This window comes from Echinops telfairi, unplaced genomic scaffold, assembly GCF_000313985.2.
Source record: "Echinops telfairi isolate 266 unplaced genomic scaffold, ASM31398v2 ScPeMD7_2573;HRSCAF=3158, whole genome shotgun sequence".
In the NCBI taxonomy this organism is placed as follows: domain Eukaryota; kingdom Metazoa; phylum Chordata; class Mammalia; order Afrosoricida; family Tenrecidae; genus Echinops; species Echinops telfairi.
Window position 1 is genome coordinate 2,176,042 of NW_022106471.1, and position 25,329 is coordinate 2,201,370.

The 25,329-nt window shown below is 47.9% G+C and overlaps 1 protein-coding gene across 10 annotated transcripts in view; it reads left to right on the forward strand.

The window, feature by feature from the left end:
• The window catches only part of AAK1 (AP2 associated kinase 1), a 202,259-nt gene extending 179,601 nt beyond the window's left edge, over positions 1 to 22,658 (forward strand). For 5 of the 10 annotated variants that reach the window (XM_045294131.1, XM_045294132.1, XM_045294135.1 and 2 more), the window contains exons 17-21: positions 4,908 to 5,009; positions 6,057 to 6,158; positions 7,500 to 7,610; positions 9,095 to 9,205; positions 19,298 to 22,658. In XM_045294131.1, the coding sequence (XP_045150066.1) occupies positions 4,908 to 5,009; positions 6,057 to 6,158; positions 7,500 to 7,610; positions 9,095 to 9,205; positions 19,298 to 20,445 (1,574 nt within the window). In that variant the 3' untranslated portion in view covers positions 20,446 to 22,658. Of the gene's footprint in view, positions 1 to 4,907; positions 5,010 to 6,056; positions 6,159 to 7,499; positions 7,611 to 9,094; positions 9,206 to 10,074; positions 18,056 to 19,297 lie in introns of those variants that run through there. The other 5 variants (XM_045294139.1, XM_045294140.1, XM_004710160.2 and 2 more) reach the window with 3 other exon arrangements.
• Positions 22,659 to 25,329: the final 2,671 nt, after the last annotated feature.

Sequence of the window (25,329 nt, forward strand, 5' to 3'; positions counted from 1 at the left end):
AACAAAATGTGTATGAATTGTTGAAAGCTGATATGCTCAGTAAACCTTCACCCAAATTATATAGAAAGCCTTTGAAGACCATAATACAGGTTGGTGGGGACTGTGAACTAGGAGACCTGGGGCCCCTTCATGGCCCTGCCAGGACCTGAACACCCTGTCAGTGAGGAGAGCTAGACTGCTTGAGTTCCCATGACTCTCGGTCCCCCACACCCTCATGTCTGAATAAACAGTTTGAAAGCAAGACATGGTTCGTGTGTTCTGATTAAAGAAGCTTTTGTAACAAAAAGTGGATGTCCTTCACCTGGCGTTTGTGAATGCCTAATAGTCCCACTCTGTGTTAGTCCGGGTTAACTCAGGAAACAAATCCAGACACTCGTAAGTGTGTAAGAGACAGCTCTATATCAAAGAGCAATTGTATATAGAGAAAACATCCCAGCCCAATCTAGATGAAGTCCATAAGTCTGCTATTAGCCCTTATGTCCGACACTAGTCCAAAAATTCCTCTTTAGACTCACACGCACATGCCATGATGCTGAATGCAGGAAGATCACAGGCCGGTGGGTAGACAGTCTTATGGATCCAGTGGTGGTGGAATCATCTCAACACTGGTGCCAGTCTGCAGTTCGCTGGTGTCTCAACAGCAGGAAAGGGAAGGCAGAGAGAGAGTGGGTCTGGCCTCCAGTGAGCTATTTATCTCTATCACGCTTTCAAATGAGGTCATCAAGTTACAACCTGATCGACGGGCTAAACTCCACCCCTTCACTCTCAATGCCCTCAACTTGACAGGGGATGACGTAACAACCACACCCTCCATCCTTTTCTCCCCACGAAAAGCACAGAGGGCGGGTGGGAGTCATTTCCCTTCTGTCGTCGCCTCTGTGAAAAAGCAGACCGATGGGCCCAACTTTCGAGAAGTAGCTGGTGGTCGTTCTGCTTCTGACAGCCTCCCCCACCCCACCTTCTTACTAGTTCTTAATCTTAAACTGACAGACACTGTGTGTGTTTTCAGTTCCCAGAGAGCATGTTAAAGGTACTTTGCTGATCACATCAAGATTGGACGTGATTGTGGCATTCATATCCTCTATTTATTAGGACTTCAGCTAGGTGCTAAAACAGTTCTTAAAGACGGTTCATAAAATGAGGCGATTCCTTGCCTCTCCTGAGGGGAAAGCAGACAGGCCCTGATGTTCCAGGTAGGTAGACTACTCCTGCTCCCAGGGCTGCCTGTCTGCCGTGCCCGACTTGACCCAGCAGTCTTCTCCCGCTCTCTCCCCGCTGGTGGCAGCGTCGGGTGAGGAGTAGACACAAGTCCTATGGGAAAGCTGAGTTACTGGGTACCTAGAAACAGATCCACCCAGCTGTGCTAATATTACTGCTCAAATAAAAACCTGAAGATTGAATCTTGAGTACAATTCGTAAAGTGACATAATTATGATAGGCAATTCCTAACAGTAGCGCTATGTAACTTCATAGCGTACCGGACAGGACAAGAGCTCGCTAATACCAACAATCACACTGGGACCGTTTCAGGGGACTGTGCTTAGTGAGAAGATAGACAGGCAGCAGAGCTGCGCTCGGCAGTGCCCTCCAGGAAGGCCTGGCAGGCCCTTCATAGGCCAGCCTCAAGCCGAGAGCGCACAGGTGGAGAGGGGCTCAGCTGCATCCTCCCCCTTGGCCTGAGTTGAGGAAAGGGCTCAGTGCAGAAAGGGCTACTGATGTCCTGTCCCCCGGGTACCTAGACTAATTACCCCCAAAGGAAGTATGCCGTTTGCCACTGTCTCCACTCTTGTGGCCACCCGTTAGGTTTTTTGGTTGGGGCTAGTGTCTTGTTTCTACTGTCTTGATTTCGCCTACAGCCCAGGCTCAACTTCTCCACTCCTGGCCTTCATGATAAGGACCCTGGGATCCGTTTCTTAACAACTATGCCTTTCAATGACTTTGACCCTTTAATTTTCCACTTTTAAAATGTTCTTACACATAATTTCCTTTGACCCTGCAAATAGTACCGAGGGGTAGGTATCTGAAGTAATCAACCCATGTTGTGGACGAGGAAGCTATAGTACCCTTACCGCTGCACGTTACAGGTGTGTGTCATTGCCTCCCTCCTTTAAGTACTAAATGTTTCTTTTGCCTGTGGGGCAGGTCTAGATTAATTCAGCCTTGGACTCCAGAGCTAAATGTAAGGTTAGGAAAAAATCAAGTCAATTCAATCATACAACCTTGGGGTTCTAGCCGCCTACCTGGTGACTAGGTGGTCTCTGTCGAGTCACCTAAGCTCAGTGTTCTGATCTTTAAAGCTGGGACTATTAAACCTAGCCTACTACTTCCCTGATCAGGTGGTTCTGATGAAATGATTTATTTGAAATAGCTATGTAAATGTGAAATTGCTATAAAGATAGTCAATGCTGTTATAACGTTGGCTCGGGATCCCTACCCCTAGTTGTTTTATAGCTTTATATAATGTCCACCTTTCTCTCCTTGTTGAAATGAAGCCTACTCTCTGGACCTCGAACCCTTGCTCAACTGGGAACTGCTCAAATAGGCTTCCTTGAATGAAATCATTGTCAGACCGCAAGTTAAGGAGCACTGGATCGTTGTCAATTCTGTTGTCTAAGCATTTTGTTGCATGTTTGATTTTCTGCGAAGCACGGTAACATCCCCTCAGTTGCTTACCAAGAGGTTGGCGGTTCAACCCAACAGCCTCTACTTAGGAGAAATATGTGACCTCCATAAAGATTGTAGTCTTGAAAACTACTTGGGGCAGTTCTTCTCTGCCTAAGAGGGCTTTTGTGAACCAAAGTAGATTTAAAGGCAGGGGGTTGGGATTGTTTTTTCTTTTGTGGTTGATACATTTAATGAATGTCTTGAGGAGTGAGACTAATCTGAACTGGGCTCAGTACTTTCTAATCCTGCCCCACTGTCACTTGGAGCTTGTTGAAGTGGAGCGAGAGCCATGCTCATAGACCTTTTCCCTTACATCTTCCTTTCATGTAAAACGCCAGCAATCCCCTCCTTTAAAGCTCTCTCTGCTCTCATTGCTTAGCCCTTTTCCAAGAGTCTATATTTTAATGCCATCAAAGCCTTCGTTAAACAAGAGGAATTAAAGTACAGCGGTAGAATTCCAGACTCCACAAAGTAATGTAGTACAAACCTGGGAGTTCAGAAGATGGGGCCTCCTCCTCGATAATTCTGGTGCTGACTTCCTGAAAGATCTTGGGTGGGGTTACTTCCCTTTTCTGGAGCTGATAATCTTCCTCCGTAAATGAATGGTCGAATAAGATCTGAAGTTCCTACTAACGCCAACATTTCATAGATAACTTTACCATTGTTCGCGGGACCACAGCAGAGGGAAGACCTGGCCTCCCGTGTGGTTGTACGTAGACAGGCCCTGTCAACAGCATGTGGGAAGGACTTTGAAGTCAAGACCAGGCTCTACCATGTCCAGCATGAAAGACAGTCTTTTTGAGTCTTTATTTTTTATCTAGTGTGACACAGAGTGCAAACATGAGTGCTCAAAATGTAAAGGGATTTCTTTTTTAAAGAAATAAAGAGCCATGTTTCAGAATAATGAAAAATTAGGCTTGTTATGAAAACCATCTTGTTTTTCATCCAGTGTGCTAAAATATAGGTCCAGTAAAATGTTTGTTGCATGTACTTGAACTTTAAATCACTTCTTTTTCTCATTTTATTTTTTTCTAAATACGTTTTTTTTCTGCGATAGCAAAAGCATTGTTAACATATCTTTAACTGGTCAGGTCGTGGACTCTTTCTGGCCTCCTTCCCCTCATTGTAAAGTCCTTTCTTCCTATGACGTTCTTTGATTCGTTATTTGGTGTCCAGTTACTGCTTTTCCTATGATAAGTGAAAGATGAACACCAGGGTGCTGAGGGCCCGGTGCTAAAGGAGCAGTCCCGCGTGACAGCGCTAGGTGTGAGCAGGCTGTAGGTTTCTCGGGTTCTTTCATGTCTTTCAAGATGTAAACTATCATCCGCTACAGGTTTAAGTAAATTTTATGAGATTTGGCCATAAATAAGAAAAGTACCAGCATGTCACAAGTATACCGTTGATAGATGATAACTTATTATTGTTTTTCATTCATTAGCCTAGAAGTGGTTGAATGGATTTTTCCTGGTGAGTTAGAAACTGTATCTAAATGCAAGACCCTCATCAATAAAAGGAGAATTTTTAAAAGCCCAGGCAGGGAACTAAATACGTACACAAATGTTTATAGCAACTTTGTTTTTAATAACTAAAAACTGGCAATGACCAAATGCCCATCAACTGAATGGATGAACAAACCAAACCGTGCCTTTATGCACTGGAGAGTAATATTACTACCCAGCCAGAAACAGAGTTCTCTCCTGCTACACACCACAACAGGGGTAACTCGCTAAAAGCTTTGTGTCAAAAGAAAGAAGCCAGACCCAAAGGACTACATTGCATGCGGTTTCATTCTTAGGAAATTATGTAATAAGCAAAACTGTAGTGACAGAAGGAAGATCGGATTGATCAGTGATTGGAGGGGTGAGAGGGGAGGGTTGGCGGCAAAGGTCACAAGGGAACTTTTAAATATTCAATAGCATTTCAGTGATGGTTATATAGATGTAGCCATTTGTCAGAAGCTGTCAAACTGGAACCCCGCCAAAAATCAATTCTACCCCTAAAAGTAGTGACGTTTATTCTATGTGGATTCTAAATGAAAGCAGACAGACTTCGGGGAGCATCTTGGGTTCCTCGTGAACTAACTACTTCAGTTGGGGAGATGATACTAACAGTGTTCGTATTTATGGTGAATCTACACAAAACGTTGACCCTGAATGTGTGTGCCTACATTGAAAATGGTGCATGGTCAGCTTGCTTTGCGCGCTCATTGCATTTTTACTTCTCCCTCTCTCTGCCCAACCTAGAAAAGCTCATTGAGGGACTCAAGTCTCCTGACACTTCCCTTCTGCTCCCTGACCTTTTGCCTATGACCGATCCTTTTGGTAGCACCTCTGATGCCGTCAATGGTAAACTCACCATCTCTGTTTCTTCACTTGTGCATGTTGATGTCTGTCTGCTGGGTTCACCGAATGCTAGTGAACAGCCCCAGTGAAAAGTGACAATGCCACCCCTCTCTGGGTTGGGAGTCGTGCCTTGTGCCCACCCAGAAGCCGAAGCCTGTGTGATCTGTGTATAACCCTAACCGAAGTGTTTTCTCTGCCTTCCAGTGGGTCTACCACTGTTGTTTGTTTTCATTCATATCGTGAGATTTCTAGAATGAATTTCTTAGGATTGAGGAGGAGTATGGGAACATTTACATTTAATTAAGCATCATGGGTGTTTTTGAATAGGACCTTATCGTTACTGACCTTAAGGGAATTTTGCAGATGTTTTTTCTTTTCCAACCCCCCCCCCTTTCATTGCTATATTTTTGGTAAATAGACATAATTTTCTTTTGAAAACTCTTATATGCCATGAATATCTGTAACTGAGAAAACCATTTACTCAGTGGTTAAGCCCTTTGATTAGAACACTGGGCAGAGACTTGCAGTTTTCTGTGCTCTGACAACAGTAAAACAAGCAGGTCATGCAGGACAGACCTTCGAGTGCCAATGGCCGGCCATAGTGAGGCCTATTCTGAAAACACAGCAGTGCCTTTAGAACTCAAAAATGCCATGTCCCTGAGGCTGCCCTCCGGCAGAGGCCATATGATGCAGAGAACCCTCGAGCTCAGGAGCTGGTTTGAGCTGGCTGGGGCTTGCATGGCACCGGGTATGGCTTGTCCCCAAGTCTGTCCACTAAGTCACACCTCCCAGAAGATGTGGTTGCCTTTCACCCTGCTCGCTCTTGTGCCATGGAAGAGATCTGCTGGGTCGCTCATATCTCCTGTTTCTTTGTAAGAAGGGAGACTGGCTGGGAACCTTCCACATGCGTGCGACGTCCACTCCTGGAAAGTCACCTCCTGGCATTGTGGCCATTTGTAGAAGCAAGCCTTCCTCGAATTGTGTCAAGAACTTTCTGACCTCCTTTCCTTTGCCCTTTCCTCCCTGCTCCGAATCCCTCGGTCATAAAAGAGAAAGCAGAGGCTGCTGTTGAGAGTCTCATACCAGGACTGGAGCCCCCGGCGCCCCAGCGCCTCCCATCTCAGACGGAATCCGTTACCTCGAACCGCGCAGGTCAGTTAGGGGAGGGGTCTGTGCACCTGCAGAGCCGGCCCACGGGTGAGCCCTTAGGGCCTGTCATAGGTGGTCGTGGCTGCCGGGTGAGCGCTCCCAAGAGTGGATGCTGCAGTTGTTTCAGCCCCGGGTTTTAGATGCTGGGCGATGTGTTTTCTCACCAAAGACCAGAGTGCTCTTTGGAGCCGTGTGGTTTGTAGAGTGATCCAGGCCTGGGCTTCCTCTGGCCAATCCTAGCTCATTAGTCAAGATTCTCTCGCTGGCGGCGGGTGTCCTCTGCCTCCTTCGTGAATGCCCTCAGTTGAGCTGCAAGAACGCCCATGAGCAGACTGCTGAGCCAACTCCCCTAGAGGGCAGTCCCGTGGGGCACTTGGAGTTCATGTTCCGTGTGTGTGTCAGCACGGTGGCCCCAAACCGCGCTTCAGTCGCCCCGCTAAGTGGTAGGCAACATTGAATTCTTCCCCAGCCCAGCGTGGCTTTCCCTCTGAATCCAACATGAAAGCTCAGTAGACTTTCTGAACTGTTCAAAAATACGAAGTTGATATTCAAGGTTATTGAATGACAATAGCCTTCGTTATTTTTGACTCTGTAAAAGTGTCTGTCTGACACGCTGGAAACAATGAAAAGACCGAGACAGGTGAGAATAGCCTCATCCAGGTGAGGGGCGGGGGGAGCACAGAAGACAAACGGGGTTCTTTTCCTTCTCCTCGCTTGGATGCTGTGGAATCGCCGTAAGGCCGCTAGAGAAACATTTTCCCAGAAAACAACTCGCGTCTGAAAAGCTTGAGTTGTGAATGTCATCGTCCTCCGGTTCTTTCCCTTGCAGGCCTGGGTTCCCAGGAGCAATGCAGAGTTAGAGACCACCTGCCCTAACAAGGAGCAAGATCATTCATGCTACTTTGAAAGGGACTCGGGGTGCCTTCTGAAAAATACATACCACACTCTGCTCAGACTTGTTGGAACAGCCAAAGCTCTCCAGGGAATGTTTAGGGAAACTGGAAGTGAAACACTTCACTTCCAAGCCCTTTTCCCCAAAGGGCTTTTGCCGAGAATTGAATTGCTAAGGTTTCATTGGCATCCAAATCACAAACGTAATGAACCAGCAAAGTCTGCGCAAAAAAAAAAAAAAAATCATTGTGCATCTAAGTATTAACATTAAGAAGGATTCTGGAAATGCTTATTTCTTTATATGGAAATCCAGAGGGTGAACCTGTTTCTCCCAGCTCGGCTGGAATGTATCACATGTAAATGAAATGTTTCAAGGCTAAAAGTCTAATTTTTTTATTGTCTGTGTGCCATTCAATGCTGTCACTGACTGGGATGCTGTCGGTCTGGGCTCAGATTCTCTCCCTGGGGAAGACTCCCTGCTTGACTCCTCTCTGCTTTCTAACTCTACCACCGATCTTCTGCAAGAGTTTGCCCCGCTAGCGATCTCTGCGCCAGCCCAGAAAGGTAAATACTTCCTTCTTCTCGGGCCCACATTATTTTCCCTCGGAGGAGAAAAACACAGTGGCTCCCGGGAGGTTTCCTTCCCGTATGTCTTGGCTAATGAATTTAACTCATGCCTGATGTGGAAGGGTTGAGTCTGTCCTGTGAGTTTCGGTCACAGCATGTGTCAGTAAGACTTGTCATACGTCTGGGACACCACAGTAGTGCAGGAGGGATTGCTTTCTCTCAGGAGGTTGGAGTGCAGGTACTGGGCGGTTATCAGGTACAGGCCAGGCCGAGCTGCACGTCTATGCAGGCTCAAGAAGACGCTTGGGTTGACTACCCACTGGCTCATGTCGTGCTACCTGTTGGCCCCAGAACTTAAATCTGTTTCCTCAGATCTGGTTCAAAGTGATGGCTGCAATAAAGACTGCGCCGTCAGCCTTCAGAGAGGACTAGGCAGTGGTGAATTCTGCTTCACTGTGAATCCTCACTGATGGCGCTTCTTGTGCACATCTCCCACCTGCATTTCTTAGTCTTGGACTGAGAGTGGTTTGTGATTCCAGTGGACAGACATCGCTTGAATTGAGTGTTGATAAGTGCTCAGTGCAGTGCCTGACTGGCTGAGTACAGGCGTGGCAGTCCGTCTCTGAACTTCTTTCTGTGCGTGGACCCTGGAAGCAGTCTTGTGGAAGGAGCCAGATGCACAGACAAGAATCTCTTATGCCCCGTGTGAGGGAAACCTCCCCAAGATGACTGGAAGTGAGCAGTAGCCTGTGGCTGGGCCTGTTAGTAGCTGAGGTTAGCTTCTCCCCACCCTGCCACGACGACCCTATGGGGTAGCGTAGAACTGCCGCTTTGAGTTTCCCAGACCGCAACTCTTCATGGGAGTAAAAAGCCCGTCTTTCTCCCACACAGTGATAGGGGCGCTTTACAAATGCTGACCTTGCAGTTGGCAGCCCAAGGCATACCCACTGAGCCACCATTAAAAATGGTGATTTTTTTTTTTTTTTAAGATCAGTTTCGGTCCCAACATGCCCTGAGGCATCAGAGCTGTTTGAAAGTTTTCTCACAGTGAGTCCTTGGTGGATGCTTCTTTACTTACCTCTCCGTCCTTCCACCTCCAGTATTTTGAGTTTGGGGAGTACTGTTAGTCAGGTCTCTATTTGCTCAATAAAGAGGAGACATGACTACATTCGTTGCCTTTGTGAATTGGTGACAGGGAGGCGATACCTCAGTCACGACAATTTGGTTTGCCTTACACGTTGTAGCGAGCACTCTTCTAATAACACCTGTCCTGATCCTCACACAGGAATTGAGAGGGCCCTCTCTGAAGCACTTGTTTCCTGTACGGTTTCTGGGTTTGCTGTTTTAAAAGCAAGAGTGTCATACAGTTGGGCATTTTGGGCCTCTTACATGTTCTCTCATTTGCTAATCTCTCTCTCTCCCTCTCTCTTTCTCTCTCTCTCTCCGTTGTTTCTGCTGATGTGCTTGCATTCTTTATTAAGTTGCAGAGGATAGTAATCTCATCTCAGGTTTTGATGTCCCAGAGAGCTCGGACAAGGTGGCAGAAGATGAGTTTGACCCCATTCCTGTACTGATAACCAAAAATCCACAAGGTAAGAAAGAGAGGATTAAAAAAAGAGAAGAACTTCATGTGAATCCGCCCTTTTTGAAATAGTAATGAACCTGCAAGAGGCCGCAGAAGTAGTTCATGAAGGGAACTGGCAGGGATGAGCGTGATGGGCTAGACCAGTAGAGCTAGCTGGGGCTACAGATAGGACGACAGCTGACCTTGACCTTGGTGTTTATAAGGAGAAGAGTATACCGTTTGAAAAGCTAGCATTATAAAGTATGAAAAAAGTAAAGTGATCTTCAGTCCATGGAACCCTTAAGGCACATATCAATAAAAGCACTTAGTGTTCTTTACTGTGACTTGGCTAGTCTAATAAATATTCCTCCGAAGAGCTGAGCACAGTGCTCTGACATTACTGATTTGGGCGGGAGGTGGCGGGGAACATGCATACGGCATCCTAGTACCTCTCTGATGAGTTAAAACCATTTGAACATGCTGGTAAACCCTCAACTGCCATAGAACCTTCTAGTGTATTTTTTTAAGCATGTTCTTACTGCAGTGGTCTTAATAACTAATTTCAAACCAACATAAAATTTACTGATTTGGGGCTGTCAGGAAGTAGGATACAGCCAGCAAGGCTCAGGCAAAATATAGGTTCTTTAAGAAGTAGCACCCCTTCCATAAGGTGCCCTGGCCTGGCCCATGGTGAGCACAGACTGCCTGAACTCTAGGTGAGAGGAGATAAGGTAGCTAGTTGATATGTTTAAAAACCATAACATGTGAGAGTTTGCAAATGTAAAATGTTGCTTCTTTAGGTTTTTTGTTTTCTGTTTTCTTCTCCTTTGCTTGCTCTGTGCCTCTGAACCTTAACCCTCTCTGTTTTGTGCTGAATTCCTATCTCTCCACTTCCAGGTGGGCACTCTAGAAACAGCAGTGGGAGCTCTGAGTCCAGTCTTCCCAACCTAGCCAGGTCCTTACTGCTGGTGGATCAGCTCATAGACCTGTAGCCGTGGCCCAGTAGCAGATGCAGTCGTGTAACCTTCATCCCGTAATACACATTTTCATTACGGAGTTCAAAAGAAAAACTTGATTTTTTCCCCCTATTTTTTTTTTTTTAATCTGCAAATAAGGGACCTCTAGCCCTTATCTCCTACCCCTTGCCTTCTCTTGTAGAAATGATAAGGAAAGAACAATCACTTTGGCCCTCCAGATATTCCTTGGCCAGTTTTTCTCCCTGTTAGTTTTGCTGTGTTTCCTCATTGCCCTTCTCCAATAGCATTATCTTAAATCAAGTGCTAGATGCCATGGCGTCACCGCTGCTGGAATCGACTCCACCCGAAGCTTACCTGTAACTGAGACGAGTGAATTGATACCTTTGTCTCATTCTTGCTAGGAATGGCCTCCCAACCCCTGGCACCTTTGGCCAGATGCTGACCACTGTGTTTACCTATTTTCTGCTGTATCTCCTGATGCATTATCATGAGGACATGGCTTCTGCAGTCGGTCTTGACTTAGGCAGTGGCCTAGAGATGGGTCTGTGGTTTAAGAGAGGGGGATTGGATTGACTGAGAACAGTCTATGCTTGGGAAGAGAAACCAAGCCCAGCTCTAGCCAACCAACGTTGACCTCTGTTCGTAGAATTAGCCAAGGAATTGTACGCCCCACGCAACCTACCGAGCATTCGTCCAGCTTTCTGGCTTCTACTGAACCGTGATTTCTCAGATCTGGAGATGTGACCGCAAGGACTGGAGATCCTTGGATAAAAAGTGTATATGCCGTAAATCCCCAGTATTGCCCTTCCTTGTCATGTTGACTGTCCCAAGCTGGGATCTCAGAATAAGACCAAAATGAGACCATGGTGGAAATACGATACCTTTTATTAGAAGACTTTTCACTGGGGGGGTGGATGGGGAAGGGGAAGGAATTGTAGCAGAAACAGATGTATTTTTCTTGTGATTTTTATTTTGAATCAAATATTATAAATTGTGTATAAATGAAGACACTGGCTAGTTCTGTTTCCACTTGGTGTTTCAAGTCCGATGATCAGATGTCTGTACAGGGTTTTGCTCTCTCCCATGCATACCTGCACCGTGATCCTACAGTGTAACGTAGGGAATCATGTCCAGTGGACTCGTATGTTGCTGTACGCTTTCAGCAGGTCCTGTCTCTGTAGAATGAGCATGTTGTTGATTTTCAGGTAATCCGAAATAAGCCTGCTGACGAGCTCGGCACAGTTTTTTTCTGTGGTTACTGACCTTTCGTGTCTCTCCCATCTTTTCTGTTTTCCCTTGGCTTCTTATAGCCTAAAAGATGACCCAAAAGGAAGCCTCGCTCCTCGCCAACACTAGAGTGTCACCCAAAATAAAGAAAGGCCCCGCACTCACCACCCGCCTCAGGTCACCCTCTGTAGACCCTGGAGTCACTGAGGGGGCTTCTGTTTTGTTTGGTTTCTCCCCTCCGGTAACAAAGCCAGTTTGGTTGGATTGCCCTTTTGAGAAGCGGGGGGGAGCACAGGGGACTCCCTTCTTGTCTTCCTCGGGTGGGTGCCCTTCGCCTCCATCAAAAGGGGAAGCCCTCCGTTGACTGGATTTGAACAAATAAAAGGCGAAGTCCATCTGCTTGTTTATCTAGTATTTTTGCTTCTTCCCCATGTCTGCACTTTAGGAGGGAAGGCGTTTCACAGCAATCACAAAAGCCTGCATAGCCATGCACTTTGGAGGGCAAGCTTTGACACCTCCCCCTCGCCCGGCCCCCTGGCATGGTGAGAGCAGCCCTTTGAACAGCTTTGGGGAAAGGTCCCAGCCTTCCAGTCTTGTGATTTGAAATAGTTCCTGGGCCAGCTGAAATGAGCTGAGCTAAGTCAAGGCCTCTCTTAAGATAACAGTTGATTTCCCAAAGGTCAAGAGGCACAGCCTACATGCTGAGGATTTGGGGTTTTGTTTTTTTAAAGATGTCTTTGACACGCTTACTCTAAGTTGGTAATGATGACCATGACCTTGGGGCTTGGCTTACTTACTTTATCGTGAATAAGAAAAATTGCCACAGAGCAGGATTGTATTCTCTTTCCCGGACATAGAAAGAATGTATAAACTAATGAAGGAAAGGTTTATTTTTAAATGAGAATAATGTTTGAACACTGTGTTTTCAGATTTTTTTTCATATGTACATGTTAGAAATATAATGAAATAATCTAGTTTCTCAATTTAATCGAAACCACGAAGACTATAGTTTAGGAATTAACTAAGTGTCGCTAAATTGTTCTTTTCTTTTCATTACCCATAATTACATTGAGATGTATTATCTAGTCATTTGGCTCAATAAAGCTTAATGGAGACTGCTAATGAAAATGAACAGATTAGATGCCAAAGACTAGGTAGAAGCCCGAGGGAGCCACAGTCTCATGAATTGTCTGGGGTTTGCCCTTAAGGAAGAAAGAAGACTGTGAAGGGAAGAAAAACTGTTTTCCTCTTGAGAAAGGCCTGTGAGTGACCCGCTCCTAGGCCTGCCCTAGTGTTTAGCGTCTCCGTGAATGCAGCAGCTTCATTTGAGTGAGTGGAGAGCGCTGGTGATGATAGCCCTATGCAGCCAGAGGCTGGGCCACAAGAGGGACCTTAGAGGCCGTCCTATAGTCCTCCCACTTGTTTTAAGGATGTCAGGTCTGCGCTGGATGGAGGCAGGATATTGGAAGGAGACCGGGCCTGGACAGGCCTCCTGGGACCTCATCCCAACCCTTGCCAGAGGCACTCACCTTTCAGGTCTGTTGCTATTGTTGTTTTTCATACCATGATAGGTTTGAACTCAATGGTCTTTAAGATTTTAGAATTAATAGAGTCCCAAGTGAATACTGTTACTCTGTAGAAGGACTATGAAGGATTGATACAATCCTGAGGTTCTTCAGTTACCTTCTATAGTCCTTGCTGTTACTGTAGCAATATATACCTTTTAGACAATTATAGTGGACTTTTAATAACCTCTGGGTTGCTCTTTCTTGGTTACTTGAATGGAAGCTTAAATGATCACAGAACTTTGAACACATATTTTCTGTTTTTGATCTTACGTGCACACACACACACATACTCCTACAGATTTCCAACAAAACGCTACCAGATTTCTGTTCTTCCTACCTGTGTAATTAGGGATGTGCTAGTTTCCAAGGGGCACGTGCTGTGAGACAGGTTTCTGACTTGCTTTTAGTCCAACTGTGCTCAAATAGTAACTGAGCCAGTTCGTCATAAGTTGGGTTTCCCCCCTTTGCAGCATCATATAACTCAGTCCTCAAATTCAAGTCCCCATGTTTTGAAAACACAGGCCTCTGAGGGAGATGAGATTTGAATAGCCTGTTTTTAAAATGTGATTATGATTAGTATAATTGAAAAATTTCTGGAGCAGACATCTCAGAACCTTGATGTCCAATGACGTGTTTTCCCTTCAAAGGTACCTGGTTTTACTTGAGAAGCTAATCCGTAATGAGACTGCCATCACTTACGTTATTTTGAAACTCTCCTCTTTATAAATAACATCAAGGGATATAATAAAGTATAATACAGTCCATTCTATTACTAGATCATTTGTGTCACTTTCAGCATCTGAAAGTGTGTTCCCCTTCTTAATATTTTCCACTACTCTTTGTTCTAACATTTGGCTATTTCCCAAGAGCAAAACCTCTACTCCTGTTAAGATGAACACTGATGACAGTTTTTTAAAAAATAAACCAGAAAATTCCCAAAGAGAACATATAATGGAAAATGAGAACGATCAGTCATAATCTCTTCCGTCTTCAGAAGAGGAGATCTCTTGCAGTCCCCAGTGTCTTGAGTGGTTGAGGAAAATAAAGCAGGGCTGTGTGAGCCCTCCAAGGGAGCCGTCACTTTGGTCAGTGTCTTCTGATTCCAGTCCTCGCACTTTCTGAATGAGAGGTGTGGAACTTGAATGGCTAATAATGGATGAGAACCTGTTTATCTGAAGATGGAATGCTAGTTTTGTTTCGCCTGTAATGTTGTTTTGTTTTGCTTCTTAGTCACCTGGCAGGTTTTTTATTTAAACCAACCAACCTTCCCCTAAGTCAGGAACAGCCCTGCCTGAGCAGTGACCTGGGAAGAAGGAGACCCTTGTGGCCAGCCCCAGCTCAGAGGCTTGCAGGGTGAATGCCTGTTCTAGGTACTGTGGACCAAAAAGAAAGGCGCCCTCTCTCTCCAGGAGTCATTAACCTTCTCAGTCTAAAAAATGACCAGGGGCCCAGAGTTCCTTTTATAGAGGCTAGGGATGAAAGTAAAAGGATTGCTGAAAGTACTGAATCAGACAGATTAGAAGCTGACTTGTAGAACAGGGAAAAATAACCACGTGGATGGCCATGCTTCAGCCCACAGAGGTAGGCTATCTGAAAGACTCCAGTTATTGCAAAATGATCTCTTCTCTGTTCTAGAGGAACCAAATTCTTTCTTCTCTTCCACACTAGAATGCTCCTGAGTTGGGTATGCTTGGGTTTCTTGTGTCGGAATGAATCCCAGGTGGCCTCCGTTTCAAATCATCTGTCACAAGATGCGGTTTTGTTTTCCTGGGTTCCCTTCTCCTTGGGTAACACAAACCTATGCAAACAAAGTTACCCACCGGCGGGGGCACTAGAATGGAAGGCACGTTCTTGGTTCCCACTTTGATGCCTTGTCCTGAACTTGTCTCTCTTCCTGTGAGTATTCCGCCCTGCCCTGTTGCACCCCTTCCCCTTGTCCTATGGATGTGTATTTATTAGCAGCCTTTATCCTGTCCTCCTCAAGAAGAAAAAGCAAACAGATGTACACGGAGCTATCTTATGCAGTAAATACAGAGACAATGCCAACATTGCTACGCAAGTATTGTATAGAGAATAAGTTGTGTAAACAAATTTCTTATGTAAGCATACAGGGGAATAAAGTCTTTTATCTGTTCACCAGAGAGCACGTTTAGAGATGTCCATAACTTCAACTACCCGATGTTTTCTCGAGCTGAAAACACGCAGTAACAGAAGGGATGGGCACGCGTTCTTGGGGGGCAGAGAAGCGCGGGCCCATGGAGAAAGGCCCCCTGAGGACAAGCTCAGGGGCCACGGCTGCCCTTGACTTCACGGTGTAATCCAGGAGAACCAACCCCCCGGGGACTCTTCGTTCAGATGGCCAGAAACTGGGTTATCACACGGGCCAACAGATTGGCAGCTACCAACTTCTAATTTAATTTTTAATGTTCCCAGGCCAATTTAATTAAACATGTTAGGCTGGCAAGAACAGTTATTTGCCCGGCGAGAAATGAGTCTCACTTGTTCTGCCCGCTGGCTAGAGAGGCACCACCTCAACAGCGGCTGTTGGGTCTCATCAGGTCCCTGGTGGTGCAGAGCCAGCAGCCGAGCAACACAGGGCAGGACCAACCAAGTCATTTTCTGGCGTACATCTCTCGGGTCCCTACTGGCTTCCAAAGGCTGCGTTTCAGCTGGTGCTGCAATCCGGGGGGTCTTTGGCAGGGAAACATCACTTTCCTTTCCCTCACTAGAGACTCACAATACTCAGAAGTCTTTACTTTCCAGTTTGGTGGTCACTGTCACTTTGCTGTAAGGGCTGGGGAAAGGTGTTAGTGTAGCTGCGCACGGTGTACCACATTAGGGACTAGCCAGCTCGAAACGGGAGTGCACAGCGAGCATGCTGGTGGCCCTCGCTGTATCCAATTAGTTGGGCCGCCAGCTAAACACAGCACACATAGGTAACGCTGTCTGTGCTCTGGCAGCGACTCGGGAGCCAGGAAGGATGGTTACATCTCGTACATTTGGGGACTCCTTTCCTAGCACATGAGCTGTTGCTAAAACATGCGTCATTTGGGGCTTCAACGTAGATTAAAATAGAGTTCTCCTTAACGGAAGTGTCACAGTGTCACAGTGTGCTCAGCCTGGCACTCAGTCCCACAACAGAGCCAGAAAAGAGGAGAATTTTTTTTTTTAAAAAAAAGGTGTATTTTGACTTCAGGCTTAATTTAACATGCCAAACTAAAATAAAAGGAAACATGGCCTAATTAGAAGGAATTATCGCAAAATGCCCGACCTTAGAGTTTGGGATGAGTGCACTTCTGTACAGACTGCAAGCCCGGGTCCTGTGTCAGAGCCCTGGTGTGGCTCCAGGCTATCTGCTCTGTCTGCCACTGGTCACCAAAGGAACCGGGCCAGGCCGGGAGGTTCCATCAGTGCCAAGCAGTTGACGTCACTGCCAGTAGGCAGACTGCTTCTAACACCCCCTTCCTGGAGGAACAAGTGGCTCCTCCTCACGCAGGCTGCCCGTCCTGAAGCAGACTCTTGTCTGGGCACAATGCAGCTTCTGCAAAAGACCTTCCGCTGCCAGCAAGCTCCAATAAGTGGTTTTCTGTTTACGCTCACAGCCTCCCCTATTTTCTACTATTTCCTTAAAGGTCCCTGAGGGAAACATGGGCATCTGCCCTTTCTCTGTTCCCCAGAGTTCCAGGCTTGGGGACTTGCAAAGAGTGGTTGCTCTCTGCCTTGGTCACCCTCCACCTCCTCTGAAAACAAACGGGGAGCTTAAGAGACCAGCCTGCTTCAGCGCACTCTCTCAGTGTGCTTGCCCAGACCCGCGAAGCAGAGCCCTGCCACGGCAAGGGGAGGTAGAAAATGGCTCGGGCCCTTGTTCTGAAGGTCAGGGACTGGTTTCCCCTTCAGCCTTCCTGTTAGGAGGCCTATGTGACTGTGCCTATGGTTTCTTTGGAAGCCGCTCTTTAGATTTTCCTGTGATTTCCCATGAAGATCGCAGGGTATGCTCTGAGTTGGCAGGAACCCTGTTTTTAACAGAAGTCATTTTGATGGGTTAGACATGCCCCTCCACCCTGCCCAGCGCTGCGTCTAGGCACCCCTGAGGAATACTTCACACTTATCACACCACCAGTATCCAGAGTTTCCTAGTTGCCATAGGTAGCCGCTTTGGGGGCAGTCTGTGCACACAAACTATTTATTGGACTGGAGGGGGTGGCAAGGGGAAATTACATTTAAATTGTAAAAACTGAATTCTAATCATCAAACTTGGCTGATTTCTATTTTAAATTGAAAAACAAGACACTAAGCCCAATCAATTTAGTATTCATTTTGATTCTTGCTTGACTATAATGCCAGTCAGTCATTGGCATGATTAAATCCCCCCCTCCCTTTTTTCCCCTCTTCCCTTACTAAGAGATACTACTCTCCGCAGAACCAGCTGAATAATACCAGCCTCCAGGGTAGTTGTGGAAGAGGGTGGGATTGTGCCCTAGTTTGGGCAACTGAAAGCTTCATCCAGCTGATGATGCATTGAGGAGGAACGCTTGTTCCCCTCTGTTGGTGAGTTTCGTTTTAGAGCTCTGTCCCCTTTCCTGGGGGTCTCCTCCCAGTCATCATCCGGGTGCCGCCATGACAGAGCTGAACAATACCAGCCGAGAAGTTGAGATGGTTTCTTTGCACACAGTGTGCGAGGGAAGGGTCCCTCTTAGTACTTACCAGCCGCCCAGTGCTTCCCTGTCACCATCTAGATGCACATGTAGAAGTTGGAAAGCAAGGATAACTGTATGCTCTTCGCAGTCGTATTCTCCAAATACTATCCAGACAGCCGTTTGGCACCAGTGCAGAATTTAACTCGAAGAGTCTTTACTGAATACGTTCTGTTAGAGAAATAAAGAGAACCCGGGGAGAGAAACTTTTTGGGAGGGAAGGAGGGCTTGAAAACATTAAAGATCAGAACTGTTTTAAAAGAAGCGCTGCTAAAAAGAGGATTCAGAGAAACGTCATATTTTTGTACAGTAGTTTATAAAATGTTTAGATCTCTCCTCTCTACGTTCTCTTTACAATGTAATGTATCTGATGAGTGACTGGTTTCCCAATAAACTGATTTTTGACGCCTCTTCTGCTGTGTTCTGTGTGCTCAATTCAAGCAGAAACTTTTAGCAGGGCAGGCATACATTTCTATAGGAAGCGAGCTGATGGTTCCCAGAGGAGGGGTGAGGGCCGATGGGGAGGGTGTGATTAAGTTGCATCTATAGAAGGTTAAGATACCTGTGGATCCGAATATTTATCCTGGTGGGTTGGGCAACTCCAGCGGTGTCTCTTACTGAGCCCATGATGAACTGATTGCTCCTTCCCCCAATCACCCTGTCTGTCTCTGGATGCTTCTTGCTCAGTTACATATGCCTTTTTCCTACCCTCTTGCTAACATGTGCCCAATGACATACTTCTAACCTGCCAATATTTCTTGGAAGGTAAGCTCTCTTGCATTCTGACTATTGTCTATTTGATTTTCAAAGCCGGAATATCCTCTACCTAGATACAAATAGACTGCCATGATTAGTTTGCTAATACTTCCGGGATCACCCATCTGTTTCTACCCCTTCTGCTTAAAGAGACTCTGATGCCTTCATTTAAGCAGAGGAGATATTTGCTACCCTAGAAGATTGAAAACAAACCCCCAGGGCAACTCCAATGGAAGGGGATCTATTTAATGTCCCCTTCCCTTAGAAAATGCCTGCAGTATTGGTTGATTTGGGGGAGGGGGGCGCACTCTCGTGCCCTGTGACATGGACTGCTGATGCAGCTCAGCCAGGAAACCTGGCAGTGGCCCCATGGCCACGTCTGCTGCCTGTCAAGAGAGTCTGCTCGGACAGAGGCAGTGTGGACCATTGGCCCACATGCCGGTTCCCGAGTCAAGTTCCTGTTCAGATGGCCTCTCAACTGAATCCAAAATTGGCCGTGGCGTTCTTCGAAGAGAGGAGTGACTGGGTTTGTTTTCATGCCACGTGGAGCCGTGGCCAGGTCAAGCAGGTGATGGTGCCCGGCCCCGTGGAGTAGCAGTGAAACGTGTAGCTCCGCTGAATGTCCGTGTGCCTAACATCTTCCATCTCCTCTCCCGCCATCGTGCCTCTCGTGTTCCAAAGTGTGAGACCGTGGTTGGCTGTGTTCCAGTCTGTGTGCCGTTGCCTTTTCTGTTCTGTTTCCGTACCCCCCATCCACCCCACCCCCCACTTTTTCTCCATTTCAACATCTGTTTATGATTTGGTCCCACCACGTTTCTGCCGTGGGTTGGCCCGTAAGTGTTCTGGGGATGGAGTCGAGTGGCTCTGTGCACTAATTCTGTCCTTTGTGCTTTTCCAGGTCTCCAGAGAGAGCCCATCCCCTGTCCTGTAGTAACCGTAGCGCACTTTAAAGACTCGGCAGGGGTTAAAGGCCTCCCCCTGTATCCAGACCCCTCCAGAGCGCCTGATGCAAACACCCACAACAACTTAGAATCGGACTACCTGGCCCGAGAGGGCCCCTCCAGCAATAGCTCGTTCCATAGCAGTGAAGAGGAGGGGACTGACCTTGAGGGGGACATTCTGGGCTGCAGTGGCTCTCGCCCTCTCCTCCTGGAGTCTGAAGAGGAGGAGGAGAGTTGTAAGCCTCCCCCCGGGAAGCTGGGAGGACCCACTCCCTTCACTCAGCCTGAAGTCTGCACTGAGCCAACAGAGGCGCTCCCGGCCGGGAGACAGGACCAGATCTCGGCTCGCACACAGCCCGTCCCTGATGGCCTCGGTGAGCCGGATGTTTTTGCCACCGCCCCATTCAGGAGCTCGAGGGTTCCAAGTGACGACGGGGACATTTTCTCCAAAGCCCCATTTATCTCCAAGGGCCCCGCAGCCTCCTCCCGGCCAACGGAGGCAGATGTGTTCTTCAGAGCCCCTTTTACCAAGAAGAAAACTGTGGAGGAGCTCACTGGTCCCCAGAGCGCCACCCCGGAGATGCCAGTGCAGGGCAGTCTCCTCCGCCAGATGGGAGACATCCTGACGGGCGTCAGCCCTCTACTCTCCGGCCTTGATAGAACCGGGTACCCTGCCGCCCGGGCCCAGTATTCCGTGGCCGGATTTGCCCAGCCTCCCAGCCTCCCCTCCCAGCCTGTGCAAGCATCAGACCATGTTGACAGCATCTCTCCTAGGGGAGCTTCTTCCCTGGAGTTGGTGGGGCACCCTAATGACAGAAACAAAGGGCCTGCACCCCAGAAGGAGGTGGGCTCAGGCCCTGGGGCTGGCAAACCGTTCCTCCCGCCGTCTCTCTCCAAATATTCCCGTCACTATAGCCCAGAAGATGAGCCAAGTCCAGAAGCCCAGCCCATCGCTGCCTACAAAATCGTCTCGCAAACCAACAAGCAGTCGATCGCAGGCTCCGTCTCCATCCCGCCCCTGTCCGCCAGGACTGCGGACTTGCCAGCGGCCGATCCTTTTGCGCTAGCGCCCTTTCCGTCCAAGGCAGGCAAGCAGAAACCTTAGGAGCCCCACCTGAGCTGCCTTCGACCTCTGCCCCCTCCCCACCTCCAGCTGGTCTTCTCCAGAAGAAAAGACACCACCTGGTGTCTTTCTGTGCCCTGCTGCCAGAGCAGAACGTCTCCGGTGAGCGAACTCGGTTGCCAGGATAGAGTGGGAACCCCTTTAAATTATGCACACTTCTGTCTGTGTGAACTTCTGGACTTCTAGACATTTCCATCCCTCCACAGAGGCCTTCATCTCCACCCAGAACCCGCCCTGCGACAGGGTAAGGGCAGAGACTTCAATCACCCCAGTCCCCAGGGGCCCGCACTGTGGCTCCTTGTAACTCCCGCAGTTTGTGTTGAGTCACGTCCACCCTCCCAGGACTGGGGCAATCCTCTTGAAAAGGAGAGAGTTTATGGAAACTCCTGCACGTCAAGAGGATGCATAATCCTGAAGAGACTCATCATTCCTGCAACAAGCCGTTGTCTGCGTGTCAGTCAGGCTGCATGACTGTGACCGTGGGAGTGTCCTGTTGCTCGTAGCCATTCCTGTGTAGAGATGCACGCCAGTCTAAGGTTGTTGCCAGAACCTTCCCACGTGCGTGCTTTCTTGAGTGAGTGTAGAGAAGTGTGTTTGTGCGTATGCAGGAGACGTGCCGTCTTTAGGTAAGTCCTGTCCCCCTCCCTGCACAATCAACTCACCCACTGATTGACATCTGTCTGCTGGCCTCACGGACTTGAACCCTGTTTGTGTTGGGTCCTTTCCTCACCGCAAACTTGACCTCCTGGGACGACGTAGGCCCATCTGAGGGGAACTGAGGTCTCAGAGTGGACTTGGTTTTGTGAAAGAAAGGAATTATGTTTGGTTCTCTTTTTTAAAAAAAATCCTTGCTGTTTTTTCCCACTGCCTCGTCAGGAAAGCTACCTGAGACTGGATAAACGTGTCTAGGAGGGTGAAAAAGCGCGACTCAGCCAGCCAGGAACACCCTTGCGTTCTCTGTCCTCTAGATACTGAAATAGGCCACATCAGGGGCTGGCTTGGGTTTTTGAAAATGTGTCTATTTCTGGAAAGACCTGACTCATTGCTAGCGCCCCCCCCTCCTCCCTTTTATTAGTGCCTTTAAACAATACCTAAGTCTCAGCAGGAAGATTTCTGTGGAGGAAGTCGGCGTCCGGAAATGAGCCGCACCTGGTTTCAGCCTGAAAACTTGGGGTGACGAGAGCATTGCTTACCAACCCAGACTCGTTGCTGAAGACTTGGTGGAAATGTATCCAAGAATCAAGCCTAAAGGGCCAACTCCCTTACAGTTGGTGAGAAGAGTTGGTCTTTAAATTCCAAGATCAAGGCTCTTGAGAGTCAACAAAGAACTTGAGTCTCCACTATTTCACAAGACCTGGTGAAAAGATGAGCAATTGATGCTGTAGCAAGGCTGCCAACCTTGGTGCCCACCCCCCCCCTAGGTCTCTCAACTGTCCTAGAGCCCTGTTTTTGACTTTGGTGGATGCTCCACGTTCAGTCTAAGGCTTTGCTTTCTTCCAAACATCATTCTGGATTTTCTTTTTAACAGTGAATGCAAAACCATCCCCCTGGGTGAATGGATCGTCTTAGCCAATGAACAGGAAGCGCTGCACCCAGAACTTGTCCCAAGGTCCTTATCAGCAAAGCCGCAAGGCCTGGGCTAAGCAGATAAGACTGTCTCACCAACTCAGAAAACCCTTGCGGATATGCGGGATTACCTCTGTCACAGGCCCGCAAGGGAGCTTTCCTTAGGTGATCAGACCACTCCCTCCTGATCAAGTGGCTGTTTTAATGCCCAAGGTACAAATGGAGATACAGTCATACTGATTGTATTATACAGTGTATCATGTGTCAAGCACGGGCGTGCCGCCCTTTTTAATCACTGGAGATTTGTGATGGTGAAAGACGCCCAACACTATTTAAGTAAGAACATGAAATGGAAACGTTAATTTTTGTTCCCTTTCCTTACTGTAGGATGCTAAAAAATAAAATCGCAGGACTTGGGTTGCGTTCTTGAGCCGCTAATAACTGATGGATTTTTGCAGGCATGTACTGCATGGGGTGTTTGTTCCCTTCCTACTGACCTTTTTTGGATCATATAAATTTTCCCATTTAACTCTTCTTGAGCCCAAATGATTTTCTATTTTTCATTCTTTGTTGAAATTGTGTTTTCTGTAACGGATGGCGTCTCGGTTGAAATGAAATGCTATTTTTGAGATAATGTGGATTTTTATGAAATGCGAAAACACTGGCCCCAAGGGTTCTCTAGTGCCGGGGTTGGTGCGATCAGGCCTGTTTCTGCTGGTTTGCCCAGTGGTCCAGCCCCTAGCAGAGGGCAGCACACACCCAAAGTGGGATTGCAGCTTTCCACCGGATCTGACTGAGGTAGAACATGCAGGTGGGCACAATATGTCCCATGGGTCACAAAGCGTTAAGGAAAAAAAAGTTCTTGCCAGAGGCCATCTTGAATCTGGACAATTTCACTTTAAGGAGAACCAAGAGGCTTTGTGTTAGCCAAACACATGTTTTGAATAGCTACACTGCAACCGATTGACCTTAAGGAGAAGCCATAGAGTCAATGAAACACGCTCCTCACTTTGCTTTATGTGCTGTTTGTGTTCCATGTCTGATCTGGAATGTGGGCACGCGTGCAGTGAACAGTGCACCAGAATGTGTTTAGACATAAAGCTTTGTGCCACAGCCTGCACTGGTGAATTCTAAAAGAATCCATAGTAATTAACCGACAGGCACTATTGAATTGATAAAGTTATCAGACGCTTGTTGAAAATCACGTCACATGACTATCTTGGGCGCACCTCTAACCCTTTAGCTATGGCCCCGGGGTTAAATGGAAATGTGGAACGAGTCCATTTGATGCTGAAGCACTTGCTCTGCAGGGAATCCAGATCCTATCCCATTAAGAACCCAGTGATTGCTGCATTGAAAATTTGATACGCATACACTGGTGGTGCAGCAGCTAAGCACTCAGCTGCTGAAACCCACCAGCCGCTCTGAGAGGGTGGGGGAGGGGGGCCTGACCTCCCGCCCGGGAAATGCTGAGGTACAGGGATGCTCTGCCTGATGGAGTCAGTCTGTCTAATGCGGATCAACTCCACAGCACGCAGCAACCGATGTCTGTCTGTCTGTCTCTCTCTCTCTCCCTCTCCCCCTCCTCTCTCTCTCCACCCGTGTGTGTCCTCCAGCGCACCAGGACTCAGTTCAATCTGGCAACCAAATCTCTCAGAACTTTCCAGAAAGACACTGTTCTCTGAGTGGCCCGTGAATTGTTCCCTCCGTGGTGGAGTCTGGGTGTCTCCGTGTTTCCCGGCTGCTGGATAAGACACGACACCGACTGACCAAGCAGCAGATTGCCGCTTTCTCTCCACTACAAGGAGGCTTCACAAAGCTCCTGGAAGAATCCCATGGCCTCTGCATTCCATTCCTCTTGGGTGCTCCCTCATAGAAAGAATCTCCAGAATGACCTGACCCGGCAAAGCCGCATTAGGCCGCGTGCCCTCAGGAGAGGCCTGTGTGGCGTGGACAGGTGAGCTCCAGAGCCCTGACATAAAGGCGTCAACCTAACACGGGATCACTTGAGTCTAGCCTCTGCTGTCTCTGCAGGTGGAGAATACCAAACAGCCACTGTGGGGAAGGGCCCTTGGCCACAGAGATGGGTGGGTGGGGTTGGGTTTGATTTGGTTTGGCTTTCCTCACCTGAGCTATTTTGGAGCCCAAATGGTTTTGCTGAAATGACATAGGACCGTGGTCGACAAGCCTGCAGCCTCGAGGAGACAACATATCCCCCACACCCGACTCCCACACCCCGCCTCCGAGTTCGGATCCTCCCAGCCCTCCTGAAGGAGTAGACATTGGTGATTTTAAATGGAATTAAGTAAGTTCATCTCTCATGTTGTCCAGGCTTTATCATTGATTTTCATTTTTGTGAACCACCCGCGTGCTTGCAATCTTTTCACCAAAAACTTCAGTGAGGTTTCAAGATGGCTGAAAATGAAACGCACCAGCTGGTTGGGTTTTGCTGCATCTTCTCAACTGAGCCGCCAGACGCTCCTCTTCCAGCATCCAACGTGGGGCACCCCGCCTGAGGGCCTCCTGACTCCCAGAGTGCTATGCTGTCCTTTAGAGCCTCTGCCCTCCCTGGCCTCATGGACCACATGACCTCTGGTACCTGAGGTCCCATCCACAAAACCCTGCGGGACACAGGTGGTCCCTGCTTCTCCATCTGCAGAAGTCCTCTCGTCTGACCATCCCTGTTCCTGCTCCCACTTCATGCCCGCCCCTCTTAGGGCCCCTGTTGGGACCAGGCCAGTAACGGTGCATGAGCGAGTTAACTTCCATTTAAGCAGTTCCTTCCGTTTCGGCACAGCCTGTGACAACCCATCACACAGGACTCATCCCCAGTGAGAATGCAGCGGTGGCCCGCCTCCCCCATTTCCTGTGGACTAGATGGAAGGGAGAAGGTTGGAAGGACCCCAGCTTTGCACTGTGGATACACAATCATGAGGCAACGCCTCACCTTGTTCTTAACGGAGGCCCCGAACCCAGGGCCAAGTTTATGGGTGAAGGGGATGGGTACTATCTGGTAAAAATGGCTGACGAGTACCGGAGCAGCCTGATGGCTCATCCAGTATTCTCAGAATCTGGAATTCCACGAGCGTATGAGAGCTGTGCCCCGGCGGTCTCTCATGTGCAGTGCACAATGCTGAGTTGTTCTTGCAATCAAGTCCATGATAACAGCATCGTCTTGAACTATCGGCACATGTTACAGGCATCTGCTTCGTTCCTCTTGACAGGGAATGACATGCCTGGTTTTTAAGATCAGTTCACATGAGGGGTGCACAGATCATGGGGGTGAGGGAGGACAATGGA